We start from the raw sequence: 14,000 nt of genomic DNA, 5'->3' as shown, positions 1-14,000 counted from the left end.
TCATGGTGATGAGTGTGAAGAAATCCTGGAGAGGGCGGTCTGCCCCGGGGGTCTCCCCCAGGAACCTGCTCTTCCTCCCTCCCTAGTGCCATCCCGCCGTGACTAGTGACCATTCATGTGGTGGCGGTGGTGTTTAGTCACTCAGTTGTGTCCAACCCTTTGTGGCCCATGGACTGCCGCACACCAGGCTTCCCTGTCCTTCACCATCTCCTGGAGTTTGCTCAAACTCATGTCCATTGAGTCAGTGATGCCATCCAACCATCTCATCCTCTGTCGTCCCCTTCTTCCGTCTTCAATCTTTCCCAGCATCAGGATTTTTTTTTTTTTTTTTCCAATGAGTCGGCTAGCTCTTTAGGGCATCATTCCACAGCCCCTAGCTCAGAGATGCTACTGCTAAGTTGCTTCAGTCGTGTCTGACTCTGTGCGACCCTATAGATGGCAGTCCACTAGGCTCCTCTGTCCCTGGGATTCTCCAGGCAAAAATACTGGAGTGGTTTGCCATTTCCTTCTCCAATGCATGAAAGTGAAAAGTGAAAGTGAAGTCGCTCAGTCTTGCCCAACTCTTAGCGACCCCATGGACCACAGCCTACCAGGCTCCCCTGTCCATGGGATTTTCCAGGCAAGAGTACTGGAGCGGGTTGCCATGCTCAGAGATGAGAACATACTAAATATTAAATCATTATAATAACCATTATAAATCCATATACACCTGTTGGTTAGCAGATGAATGACTGAACACAAAATAACACCGTATAGAATCAGAAAGTGCATCTGGCTGACGCATATGTGATGTCCTGCTTAGCTTCACGTGCCCGAGGTACCCATCCACTTCACAGATGAGGCAGTCAAGGCTTGGGGAATGCTGGGGCCCCTCCCAAGGCCCCAGCAGACTCAGGGCAGATTTGGGTCAGACTCTAGCTCTTGCAGGCACAGGGACTGCCTCCGGGGCTGTGGACGGCCCAGAGTGAAGGCACCCTCTTGTTTCAGGCTTCGTGTTAGCCCTTTCTGCACCAGCCCTGGCAGACCATGAGGGCCGAGGAGGGACTCGGGGTCCTGTGTGAGGCTTGTGCGGCTTCCTGTGGGATGTGTCAGAGCCTGCGGCCCACTCTGGCTGCAGAGCTGTTCTTCTCCAAGCAGGAAGAAGGGGCCAGCTGGATGGCAAGCTAGGCCAGGGTGATTCACTCAACAGCGGGATGTAGTTAGTGGGGAGCTGACTCGGCAAAAGAAAGGAGGCTTGGGGAGCCGGGAACAAGGAGACCGTGGTGGGCGGTGGGGTGGGGTGGGGGGGCGCCTGATAGGAGCCTGTTCCTGCTGAGCCATCAGGGGAAGAGGGAAGAAAGGAAGGAAGGGACTCCGCTAATGTAGGACCCAGAGACTTGGGTCCTGGGCCAGCTCGGTGCTGTCTCAGAATGTGACCCTCAGACTTGTGGGATCCACATCCCCACCTACACAGTGGGGAGGGGTGTGGCCATCAGCGAGGTTCCTTCTACCACTTCCTGTCTTCTGTTGAATCTGGAGCCAAGGGGTGGGGCCTGGACACACCTTCCCTCTGCCTGGGCAGTTCCTGGTCTTGAAATGCTGGTGCTTCTCACTTTCCATCCCAAGCCCTCCCCTGGCTCTCACCAGGTGATCTCATTCACTAGTGAGGCTTTGCTCCCCCATCCTCACACAAATGACAGATGGCATCCTTACATCACTGATGTCCATTTCCCCTGCTCAACCGGAAGCCCCAGAAAGGCAGCAACTGTGTCCATTTTTGTTCTGGTGCCAGGCGAGATGACACCCAAGATACCTGTGCTAAATGTAGGTCTAATGACTCCTGCCTGAAGGCCACAGCCAGGGTGACACTGGCCTCTGGGCTGGCCAGGGTATGAACAGGGGTGAGCCTGCCATGAACCCACGCTAGCCCAGCCTCAGTGGCCCCAGGACTTGCTCCCAGTGGCCCCAGATATGAGAAAGCAGTTGCCACCCAGGACCAGACACCCACCTTTTCACCCTTTGGTCCAGGAGGTCCGAGGGGTCCCATGATGCCTTTGTGTCCCTGCAAGAGGTAAGACGGCAGGAGGTGAGAGCACGGGGGAGGGAGGAGTCGGGAGAAGCAGAGGATGAAGGACAAGAACTCAAAGATGGAGACACTCTGGGCTGTGCGATCAGGTCCTGGCTCTGTCCCAACTCACTGTGTGCCTCTGAGCAGGCTCTGTGCCTCTCTGAGCAATGGCCACCTGGACATGCCATGTTGGCCCCAGACACTCCTCTGAGGGGTGTTTGCTTGAGTGGCTGAAGCCTCTGCTCAGGCGTCTTGGAGCAGACCTGGGTGCAGTTCTCAGCAGAGCCCCTAGGTGTGTCCTCCTGGGCAGAGGCAGGAGGCAAATGCTTGCCTCAGCAGGCTTTCCCAGGCCGGGGTGAGGCCTGAAGGTACAGACTCCCACCTTGGGCTCCCAGCACCCACTCTCCAGCTCCCCTCTCCTTTGCCCTCTGCCTCTCCTCCTCTTCTTGCTGCTTCTCTTTCAGACACTGGATCCCACCATCAAGCTTCAGAAGCCATCGGGCCTTGCACACACATTCTTTTGGCTCCCCGAGCCTCAGTTTCCCTTTCTGAGCAAGCCGCATGCCTCTCTGAGGCCTCACCTCCCAGATGTCTAACATGTGTTTGGTTTGGCCGCCTCTAAGGGGTGGGGGGGTTGCCAAATTAGGATGCAAAAATGGGCTCCGACCCACCACTTCCACAGAGAGCAGTTGCAAAGTTCAGACACGAGGTGTGTGCAGCACCCACCACGGGGAAGAAGGACTGAGTGAGGCCAGGGATTCAGGGGGGCTCTCTGTCTGTTCACCCCAGCCCTGTCTGGCCCACTGCTGGTCTGCGGACCCAGGTGTTCCTGGGCGCGAGGGAGACTATGAATCTGTGTGGCCCTCGGCTGGGAGGAGGTGGGGGCAGCAGCCGAGGCGGCCTGAGTCCAGGCCTGCGGGGCAGAGTTCCAGAAAGCGGGGAGGTCAGAGCTCCTTACGTCGTAACCAGCCAGTCCCGGCTCTCCTTGGGCCCCCATCCGTCCTGGAGCACCCTGTGAGGGGAGAAGACCCCTGTTGGTACCCAGTGTGACTCTCACAGAAGGAACGCGGACACTGTCTCTCCCACAGGCTCCCACCCAGTTCAGCCCCGCAGCCTGGCACGTCCGCCCTGCTCAGAACCTGGTCCGGAGACCGAGGTGGAAAGCAAGCGGCTCTCCAGAGCACTCCTCCTCCCCCAGCCATTCCCGCTTCCAGCTCCAGTGGTTTAGAGAGCCAGTTGCTAAATTTTCCCCACTTTTGTGAGCCAATTATTAAATAAAACCATGATGAAAAGTTAAATTATATGAACTTACAGATAAATCAATTATATTAAAAACACAGATGATAAATATCCCAAACTCATCCCTTCCTAATTATTTTACTACATTTTGTTATTATCTATGCTCATGAGGATATTTTTGTTGATTGAATCTGTGTGGCAGAAACACTATTATCCCTGGGTAGCCAGTATCTGCAGGGGAACAGTTCCAGGACCCCCCGTGGATGTGAAACCCTGGGGATACAGACCGACTCTACCAGCTAATGGAGCTTTCTCACACATCCCCTCCAAGTCTGCATTCAGTGACATCATGCTGGTAGCTGGAAGTCGGCTACCGTGGGAGCATTTACACCACGGAATCTTGCAAATGCCGCGAACGAGCACAGCTGTTTATCGGCGCACATCGGCCGCTCAGAGATGCTGTGCCAGCCTTGTCTGCCCCTTCCCTCGGCTCCTCTTGGGGTCTTCCTCCTGCTGCAGTGATCAAACCCTTAAGGGGCCCTTCCTTCAGGGCCGGCCAGCAGTGGGCTGGACCACCCTCAGGGTCACCCAGGAATCTTCAGTAGCTTCATCCTGCCCCCCCCCGCGTGAATCTATTTCCAATGGGAAAAGTCCTTGTCCAATAGAAATACCCTCAAGGGTCTGGTCCCTTCCCTACACCCTGACAGCAGGACTTGATAATCAGGGGTTATAAAGGGCTTCAGAAGATCCACAGACTCCCTTCAAACGGCAAGAAATTCTGTGCTGTATGTACTTTACAGGGGGAGGGGCGAGAGCTTCTGTAGGTCCCCAAAGGGATCCACAATTCCAAAGATCTTTCTGGAGGGCAGACACAAAGTCAGGTGGGCAATGCTTTCCTCTCTGCCCTCGGCTCCATGACCCTCACCCCAGCCACCCAGACAGTTCTCACCGTTGGTCCCAGGCTGCCCCGGGACCCTTTAGGGCCTGGGGTGCCAGGGGGTCCGGGGTCTCCAGGGACGCCCATCTCACCCAGCTGTCCTTGGTAGCCCTTGGCACCCTGCAGTGGGGGAGAGACAGGGTATCACCAGGTGTCCGCAGAGGGGAGGGGAGGGCGGGAGCTAGGCGACAGGGGCATGGCCCGATTCAGGTGGAAGGAGGAGGAGGGGTCCCTACCTTGGCTCCCGTCCGGCCCTTCTCGCCTTGCTTCCCTGGTTTTCCTTCAGGACCCTGAAAGGTAAAGAGGGGAAGAGAGAAAAAGATGAGCAATGAGAGAAAACTGAGGCAGATCCACAGATTTGCAGAGCACTCACTCCCCAGGCAGACTGCCTGGGCTCAAACTGATTCTGCACTCAATGCCCATGTTTCCTGTGATCCACATCTTTGCCAAGTGGGGGCAGAGGTGGTATTGGCCTCACAGAGCTGACAGCCCTGGGCTTGACAATCTCAAGGTCCTTTGCTCCTCCAGTAATTAAATACAGCATGGCCTCAGTCACGGGCCAGGTACTGTATCTGAACTCTGCATCATGTTTTGGGCGATTCTGGCCACAGGGCTGGGAGGAAGGGACTGTTTATCCCACGTTAGAGCTAAAGAAACAGTCTCGGGGAGACGGAGACCCTGCGGACACAGATCACCCAGCTAGGTAGAACGAAATGCGGATTCTTACTTTCTGGGACACCCCTTTTCCTAAGCCGGTCCTGTCTGGGCAATTGTGAGTCATGATTACAGGAGCTGGTGGCATCTGCCAGTGGGCTGAGGTGACTGCAATGGCTGATTCCTCATCAGCAGGAGGAGTGAGTCAGGGACAAAGAATGCAGTCCAGGGCCAGGGAGACGGGAGTCCCCCCGGACAGGGCAGCCTGCTGGCCCCCTGTTCCGACAGGCCCAGCTCCAGCTGGGAGCACCCCAGTGGTGTGGGAAACCCTGAGTAAGGGCGAGAGCATCCAGTGGGCTGGGACTGCAGGGCCAGAATGAAGACATTTGCTGGGCTCCATCCATATAGATATATTTCTGGAAAGGCCCCGATGGCTCATAAAATTCTATTTTTAAATCCTCCACTGTTTCCAGGCCACAGAGTGGGAGATTTCTGTTCTGCGGCCTCAATGCCAAAGACACTCAAATACAGGCCTCTCATCACCTCTGCCACCCGACGCACACACAGTCTGGCCCCAGCGAACCTCCTTCCAGTCCCAGCGTCTGAGAGCTGGCAGTGACCGCAAAATATGGACAGAAACACTGCAACACCACCACCGACACCATCCCCAGAGCCACGTCACACCCCTGCCTCGGCCACCACCATCACCAGCGCATCAGTCCCGCCACCATCATCAGCCCCGCCATCCTCACCGCGACCATCATCACTATCACGACCACAACCGCCATTATCGACCCCCCGTCACCATCACCATGACCACCATCCTCTTTACTATCATCAGTACCATCCCGTCCATCATCACACACCAACACCGTCATCACTTCTACCACCAGCATCACCAGCATCACCATGCCCATACCCACAGCCACGCTGACCCCTCCTCACCGCTGCATCACCACCATCCCCATCGTCGTCACACCGCCACGCCCACCACCATCATCCTCACTGTTGCTATCACCACTATCTTCATCAGTACCATCACCACCCCCCCATCATGACTACATCATCCCACCACCAGCTTCAGTCACGTCTTCATCACTACCATCACCATCCCCCGCATCATGACTACATCATCACCACCACCAGCTTCAGTCACGTCCTCCTCCATACTCATAAAGATAATTTGCTACATTTCTAGTTCATTTTATACAGTGTTTTCCTATCCAAAGTTTCATCAGTTCTTTAGATGAAAAATCCGCGGCTCAGAGAGAGGCAGTTCAATGCGCCTAAAGTCACAGTGACAGTGGGTGCTCGAGCCAGAACCTGGCCTTCGGGCTCCGGGTCAGGGCTATTTCTGCCCCACGTGTTTCTGCCCATTCCACAGTCATGATGCTCACAAGTTCACTAAGAAAGAGCTCCCGGAACACTGGAACTCAAAAACAATTTCAGCACACGTTCTTCCAAAGCCTTCATCATACCAAAGGGGTGACCCAGAGGGGGCAAGAGCAAGTGAAGGCTCACGCAGCAACCGGACCAATGCCTCTCCTGCTACTTTCAGTGTGGCTGAATGTGGGGGCTGAGCAGGATGAGTCAGCAGGGTCCAGGTTTGTGTAGGGCACAGCAGACAGACCAAGGAGAGTGACGTTATTCCTGTGGGCACTAGGAAGGTACGGAGGGACAAAGCCAGGTTTGTGCTCTGCAAAGTGCTCCAGTGAAGGAAGGATAGACACACAAGACCCTTTGGTGGCTGCTGTCCAATGACCTCCCACCCAACCGCCGGAAGGCACGAGTGTATTATTCTGACCCGGGAGCCACAAATGCTGGCACACAGCTGTGCACACTCACCCGGACGCCAGTGATGCCAGGGGGGCCGGGGGGGCCGTCCTCGCCCTTCAGTCCCTCTTGGCCCTTCTCGCCACGTTCACCGTCAGGCCCAGGGTCACCCCTGTCCCCCTGGGGTGGAAAGACATGAGGAAGGAAGACAGAGAGAGAATAAATTAGTCACCAAGTCCATCAGAGGCGCCAAACCTCAGGGCTCCATTGGGATGTCCAGAGCCGACCAGACCCTGGATTCCCCTGATGGCTCAGCCAAAAGGGTCAGCCTGGCACAGACAACACATCTGTTGTACATGACATCGTCCAGGGGCCCTGCCTAGGCCAAGGAGTGGGCCAATCAGAGGGAAGAGAAGACCTCGACCACGCCCACCCCGTGCAGTTTACAGGAGAGGGTCAGGCTGGAAGACTGAGATGCTTTCTCTCCAGCCCTGTAGACACACTGGGAGAACAAGAGCCTTAAAGAGCTTAAGGAAATTTTTATAAAGGAAAAAATTCAGCCCATTCAGTCTCTCGGAACAAACTCTTCCCATGTTTCTGAGTTGCGTTTTCAACCCTTGTTTACACAAAACCATTTACAATAAGTAACAAGTAATAGTTTCAATGGCTACATACCAGCTTCAGAGCGCTAAAACAACTGTTCCAAAGCAATGAAATTAGTAAATTTAGCTTTAAAGGCTTAATCCAACTGGACTGCATGTTTCCATCTATTGTTTTTTTTAAATGTCTTATTCCATTTACTGAGAGTAAGCGCTTCCTTTGCTGTCTGCTCTGCGCAGCTCTCGTTCTCACTGGCTGCAGTACATTTCCTCTGTCGGGTGGGTGGCAGCGAATGCTTACACGGCACTTGTCATTTCAGGCCGTGTTCTAGCAGGCCGGGCTGTGCCACGATGGGGCTCTTGCCCTTGGGCCCCGTGAGCAGAGCAGGTGCAAGGGCTTCAGTACAGGCAGATGTGGGGAGGGGCAGGGCAGCAGGGGCCTGTGGCCGGTCTGCAGGTGGCTGAGCTGTGACTGGACAGAGAAGCCCCCGGGGAAAGGGTATGAAGCCACGGTGGGGAGGAAGGGGTGGGTGGAGGAGCAGGATTGGAGAGGCAGGAGCATCTTTACCAGTTTTGTTTTCTGGCACCACACTTTACGAGGGACACTGATAGACTGGTGTGGGTCCAGCAGAAAGAGCAGGGTGCACCAGGGCAAGCAGCCGGAACTTGGGAACCAGAACGCTGAGAGCAGTCTGCAGGCTGGTTGCGCCAGGGCCCTGGGCTCTGGGTGTAGGCAGCTGGGGCCCAGGATGGCTGGGGAAGTTTCTAGCTCTGGTCTGAGAGGATGCCCCAATGAGTGGTGGTAGGGGGCGATCCAGAGATGACACAGCTGAGGGAGGCAAGAGCCAAGCTGGGGTGTGGGCCAGTGCAGAACAGATCTGGGCACCAGGAGAGGGTTGAGCAGGTGGGTCTCTGAGGTCCCTTCCCACTGAGATGCTCAGATTCCAAGCCCAGCCTGGCATGGAGACAAGGCTGGCCCTGACAATCCTCCTGTGGATGCTCTTGGCTCCAGGATTCCCCTTCTGGCCTGTTATCCTGGCCACCTGCTCTCCTCGCCCTCAGAGGCAGAGAGCCTGTTCCAGGTGGCTGGGCTGGCTTTCTGGGAGGGGCCCTAGCCTGGGCCCTGCAGGGGCACTGGCTCCAAGACCTACTCAGACCCCCAGAGCCTGGGTTCCCACACACCCAGTGGTGGATCCCATGCAGATAAGGCTCTGGGAGTAAAGGACTAGGGTCCCAGAATCCAGGACATCTGTCAGGGCTCAGAAGAACCTTTACAAGTTGCCCAGCTCAATCCTCGATATTTACAGATGGGGAAAATGAGGCCTAGAGACAGGTAGAGACTTCCTAACGCCACACGTGAGCTCATGGCAGAGCACAGGTAAGACCCTGGGTTCTGGTTCTTCTCACTCCAGGGTTCTCTGCTCAGGGGACAATACCTCCTCCCCCGCTATTGGATTCAGATCTCAACAGCTGTTGACTTGGGCAAGTTTCCTCATTTGCAAAATAAGCACCAAAGGGTTACTGTGGGGAGTGAAGGAGATAATCCATGTAAATAGCTTAGCATAGCATCTAGTGCCCAAGCGCTGGATAAACGTGAGCTATTAGTAGGAATCCCTGTCATGGTTGCCACCATCAGCAAACTCAAAAGAGATAATCAGCATAAATGATAAAGTGCTGTGCACGTCTGAGAGGCTGTTTTCGCCATGAAGGTGATGCTCGGACAAACGCCGTAAAGGAAATAGATTCTCTCCTGGATTCATGCAAAGCCCAGGAAGACACTGCGTGTGTGCTAAGTTGCTTCAGTCGTGTCTGACTCTTTGCAACCCCGTGGACTGTAGCCCATCAGGCTCCTCTGTCCATGGGATTCTCCAGGCAAGAATACTGGAGTTGGTTGCCATGCCCTCCAGGGGATCTTCCTGACCCAGAGACTGAACAAGGGTCTTCTGCATTGCAGGCAGATTCTTTCCCATATGAGCCGCCAGGGAAGCCCAGACACCACACATCTGCACAACTATTCCAGCCCTACGTAGAATTGGCTTTGGAGGGAGTGGAAGAGGAAGAAGTAGGGCCCAGGAGCCACCACAAGTGAGCAGGAGTGACTCTGAGGTGCCCAAGCCTGGACGACCCCCTCCCACCCCACCTCAGCAAAGATTCCAAGGAGACGTGAGGCGGCTGCCCAGAGGTAAGGGAGGCCCCCACACACCATTCCTTGCTTTCCTCATCTGTCAAATGGAGGCGGTAATGAATCCAGCTCGGAGGGTTGCTGGGAGAGTTAAATAGCTTAATTCATCTAAAGCTCTGAAGGCAGGTGACGCAAGTGTATGAGTGTACAAAGCATTTTAGCCAGAATGTTCATCAGCATCATCGCGATTCATGCAGGCACTTGTCAAAGAGTGTGGGGAGGCCATCAGCTGCTCTGGGTCTCCGGAGCCAGACCCTAGGATGCAGCAGGGTTGGAGGTGAAAGAAGGCAGATGGACGGCAGACAGGGGGCGCTCTCAACCTTGCGAGCAAAAGGCAGGCAGCTGGGGAGCCAGCCGGGGCCTGTCACTTAGGCATCCTGGGGACAGGGCAACGCAGGCCCAGAGAAGGGGGTGTGTATCTGAGGTCATAGGAGAATCAGTGGTGACCGAGGGAATCCTGGGATGTGACACTTGGAAGCCTGGGCTGGGACAGGTCAGCCCTGGGAAAACCCACCTAACAACAGTTTAGGGCTAGGTGAGGGGTGGGGGCTGCAAAGACAGAGAGCGATGCCCACCTGCCCTGGGGTTTGGGGGAGCCCTAGCACCTTCTTAAGGCCCCAGCATCTGTGGCTGACAGATGAATCTCACCAGCAGGGCTGAGATGGGCCCACATGCTTTGGTGCCAACGAGCCCTGGGTTTGGATTTTGGATTTTCACTCACAGGCATAGACTCTGGATGCACGCACCTCAGCCTGAGCCCCAGTCTCTTCACCTTTAGAACAGGGGCATGGTGCAGAGAGGTAGCCGACTCTCAGGTCTTGCCTATGCCACTTACTAGCGTGTGTCCTTGGACAAGTTGCTTAACCTGAGTCTCAGTTTCCTCATCCAAAGACAGGACTTACCCCATAGCACTGATCTAAGTGATACATACAAAGGGCTTAGTGTATTCCCTGATAGTCTGTGCCTATTCCTCCAGAAATAGTGGCTGTGAGTCACGGGTGGTGATTACTCTTCTGATCTTTTAAGATGTCTGGAAGATAATAGATATTAAAGCTTCTGGCCTGGTACCACCTTGAGCCAAGAGAAGCTGCAGTTTTGAGGAGAAAGGCGGCAGTGAGGAGTAGAAGGTGGGGTTAGTCCCCAGTCCGTGAGCAGGGTAGGGAGCGGGCGCCGAGCAGGGCTTACCCCTACACAGCCTGTGCTCCCTAGAAGCTGGATGACTGATCTCGGAGTTTATGAGAACACAGTGCTTCTGGGGGAATACCTGGGTATTGGATGGGATGGCAGTGGGGCCAGAGGCAGAAGGCAGTTCCAGAATATTCCCTCTCCCCCAGACTCTGCACCAGAAGGACACTTACCTTCAGCCCGTCAGGCCCTGCAGGGCCACTGTCACCCTCGAGGCCTGGCTCTCCCTGGAAAGGGTAGTAGGAAAGATGAGGAGACATTATTGGGGAGGGGGTTCCAGTGTGATTTTATTTCCTCCCCCACACTAGAGCAAGACCCCAACCCTGATCTCCTCTAGTAGTGCCCCAGAATGTCTGGCAACAAATAACCAGTGGAGCAGACCCCCAAGCCACAGCCTGTTCTGTGTGCAGGCTGGGGTGGGGCAGGGGCTACCCAAGATAGAAAGTACTGGTCCTGTGTCCAGGTGGGCTGGCTGGACTGGGGAGGTAGTGAAGCCTACTGGTTGAACAGGCTTTGATGTCAGACCTCAGTGCCCCCACTGGGCTTCCCATTCATGGTGGTCTGGCCTCAAACAACCTTCTTAGCCCCCATGGGTGTCTGTTTCCTCATCTGAAAATGGGCTGATACACTTTCTTTAAGGGTTCCTACGAGAGCCAGTATAAGCATCCCACAGATGTTGGCTGTTAGATATATTCTTCTGGGAATTTGGAGTGAGCCTTCATAAAACACCTTGGTGGAATCCCATTTCTCAGATGAGGAAAGTGAGGCCATTTCTCAGACTTTCTTGCCAGCAAGTTTAGGAATGATACCAAGCCCCTGAATCCCCATCTGACCTTCAGCCAGGGTCCCTGCTCGCCTTTCTGGCCCCAGAGATGCCTCTGGATGTCTCGGGTCTCTAACGGGCTGTCAAACTGTCTGTGTCTCCCTCTGCTTGTTCATAGCTGTTCAGCATCTGAGCTGAAAGGGGCCTCAGAAGTCATCGAATACAGGGATGGTATAGACGGGACAAGGGTATAGATTCCATCCTTGCTGTGTCCATGGCAGGCATCACTAGTCAACCTACTAGCCATTCCTCTTGCGTCCATGGCAGACATCATTAATCGATCTACTAGAATGAGGCTTCATGAGGACAGGGCCTTCTGTTACTCACTGCTGTGAAGTGCCTGGCACACAGTGGGCATCAAGTGAGTGCACGTCATGCTCTTTCCTAGTGACCCCAGATGGAGCCTCAGGATCCTGCTTAACACAGTACTCCAAGAAACTATACTGCTCAATTTTCAAGGCCTTCTTCCCTCGTTTTACATCTTAGCTCAGTTTGTGGAGCCTCTTAACTTTAGGCAGGGAGTAGTAGGAGGCATTGGAAAAAGGCACAAATGAGAAACTGGATTGGGTGCTTGGTGCCTGCACTAACAAAGCCCTCCACACTAACTCTCTCTCACTCCTGGGCCCCACCTTCCCCATCCGTAAGGTGCTAAAGGATGCTTGCTCTGTATACCTCACAGCACCCAGAGTCCACTTTTAGGCAGGGACCTTATAATTCAAGCACAGGACATAGACGGATGGGTGCAGAGATGTCCCAAACCTTCTCAAAGGAAGCCAAGCTCTGTGGGTTTATTTTGGTAAAAGGAAAGATAACCTTCCACGTAACTTTCCATGGAACAGGGTGATAACAGGTGTTTGTCAATAAAAACACTTGGAGGTCAAATAAGTTTGGAGATTCTGGATCCCCACAAAAAGAACCCCCAATTTCTTGGTTGCAGTCCTTCTCAGAGCCTTGAAAATGCTCCCGCTAACCTGTAAGAGGGAACACCGAGCATGCAGAATCTCAAACATTTTGACCACAGAATGCTTTTCTCTGCAGAGCACCTCTGCATTGCAGAAATGCTGGCCTGCCAAGAGGCAGGCTGGATGAGGCTGCAGAAATTCGTGGTCTGTTTGTACAGCTGAGGAAACTGAGGCTCAAGGAAGCTGAGTAAAGGCCCTCCCTCCACCAAATACCATGGGGGATAGGGAAGGGGACTTTCCAGGGAGAATCAATTTGCTTTGACTTACCCGCTGCCCAATGAGGCCCTGCTCCCCAGGGATGCCCAGAGGCCCAAGGTCACCCTAGGAGAAGCCAAACACAAGTCCATGGGCAGGAGGATAGGACCAGCCCAGCTCTCACCCCACCTTCTTGTTCTCATCAGTTCTGATGTGGGGGAAGCAGGGGTGGGCCCAAGTCTTCTCCAGGACTAGAGAGAAACTGTGAAATGCCAACCACAGCCCCTGTTCCCAGTAAGCCCTGGGCATGTTCAGGACCACCACGAACACCACCATCACAGCTTAGCTCACACGTACAGCCCTGTTTCAGTGCTTTTTCATTTCACACAGCTAGTTGTCAGAACAGCCCTGCCAGGGAAGGGGTCTGCTTTTACAAATGAGGAGACTGAGCGACTGTTGGTTAAGTAACCAGTCCGAGCTCATGAAGCTACTAAGTGACAGCTTTAGGATCCAAACCCAAGCAGTTAGTTTGGCTCCAGGGAGTATCAAATACAGAGATGGCAACTCTGAGGCTGATCACCTTTACCCACCCCCTGAGAGCCCTGGAGAGAAACCCAAATGAGGAAGAGGCCCTAAATGAATCAGAGTAAATGTCCCTTGTCATGCATGTGTGCTGAGTCACTCAGTCATATCTGCCTCTTTACAATCCCATGGACTACAGCCTGCCAGGCTCCTCTGTCCGTGGGATTCTCCAGGCAGGAATACTGGAGTGGGTTGCCATTTCCTCCTCCAGGGGATCTTTCCAACCCAGGGATCAAACCCGCGTTTCCTGTGTCTACTGGCAGGCGGATTCTTCACCAGTGACTCACCTGGGAAGCCCTAAACGTCCCCCACATCCTCCAAAAGACCCCCAGAAGGGTCTCTCTCATCTGGAGGTTTCCAAGCCACACTCTCTCTCTACCGGTGTCTGCAGGCACAAGGAGGAGGCGGAGCTCTGAGTCCCCAGCCCGGCCCCAACCAGAACTGTCCCATTTCTGTTTTATACATGGGGTAGTTTCTTGCATTATTCCAGCAAAAGATTCTGAAACTAAGTCAAGACTGAAGGTTCCAGGCCTCCAAGTCCTGCACAGGGAGCGGGTCCTCTTCCAACAGCAGAGCGGGGACGGGGTCTCCCCAGAGCCCAGGGATCAATAGGCTCCTGTTTCCCTGCAGGTAATGAGGGGCACTAGCGTTGAAACACAGATGCTATCGCAGGAGACCAGGAGGTCCGGCCGCCCCGGCATGGGGCAGGTGCCAGAGAAAACACTGCCAGACGGTGGGGGGGCAGCGAAGGGGGCTCCAGGCCGGCTGGGCCATCTGCTGTGGCCATGGCCAAGCCCTACTCCCCAGCCAGGAGCACAGAGA

The 14,000-nt window shown here is 54.5% G+C and overlaps 1 protein-coding gene across 3 annotated transcripts in view; it reads right to left on the bottom strand.

Moving 5' to 3' along the window:
• Positions 1-14,000, bottom strand: part of COL27A1 (collagen type XXVII alpha 1 chain) — a 152,899-nt gene that overhangs the window by 29,705 nt on the left and 109,194 nt on the right. For all 3 annotated transcript variants that reach the window (XM_061426616.1, XM_061426615.1, XM_061426617.1), the window contains exons 35-41: positions 12,669-12,722; positions 10,790-10,843; positions 6,723-6,830; positions 4,460-4,513; positions 4,236-4,343; positions 3,006-3,059; positions 1,988-2,041 (exon numbers count right to left, since the gene is read on the bottom strand). In XM_061426616.1, coding sequence (XP_061282600.1) covers positions 1,988-2,041; positions 3,006-3,059; positions 4,236-4,343; positions 4,460-4,513; positions 6,723-6,830; positions 10,790-10,843; positions 12,669-12,722 — 486 coding nt within the window. The remainder of the gene's footprint in view (positions 1-1,987; positions 2,042-3,005; positions 3,060-4,235; positions 4,344-4,459; positions 4,514-6,722; positions 6,831-10,789; positions 10,844-12,668; positions 12,723-14,000) is intronic.

The sequence above is a fragment of the Bos javanicus genome, chromosome 8, assembly GCF_032452875.1.
Source record: "Bos javanicus breed banteng chromosome 8, ARS-OSU_banteng_1.0, whole genome shotgun sequence".
In the NCBI taxonomy this organism is placed as follows: domain Eukaryota; kingdom Metazoa; phylum Chordata; class Mammalia; order Artiodactyla; family Bovidae; genus Bos; species Bos javanicus.
The sequence above is the reverse complement of the archived record's forward strand: the minus strand, read 5'-3'. Positions and strand labels throughout refer to the sequence as shown.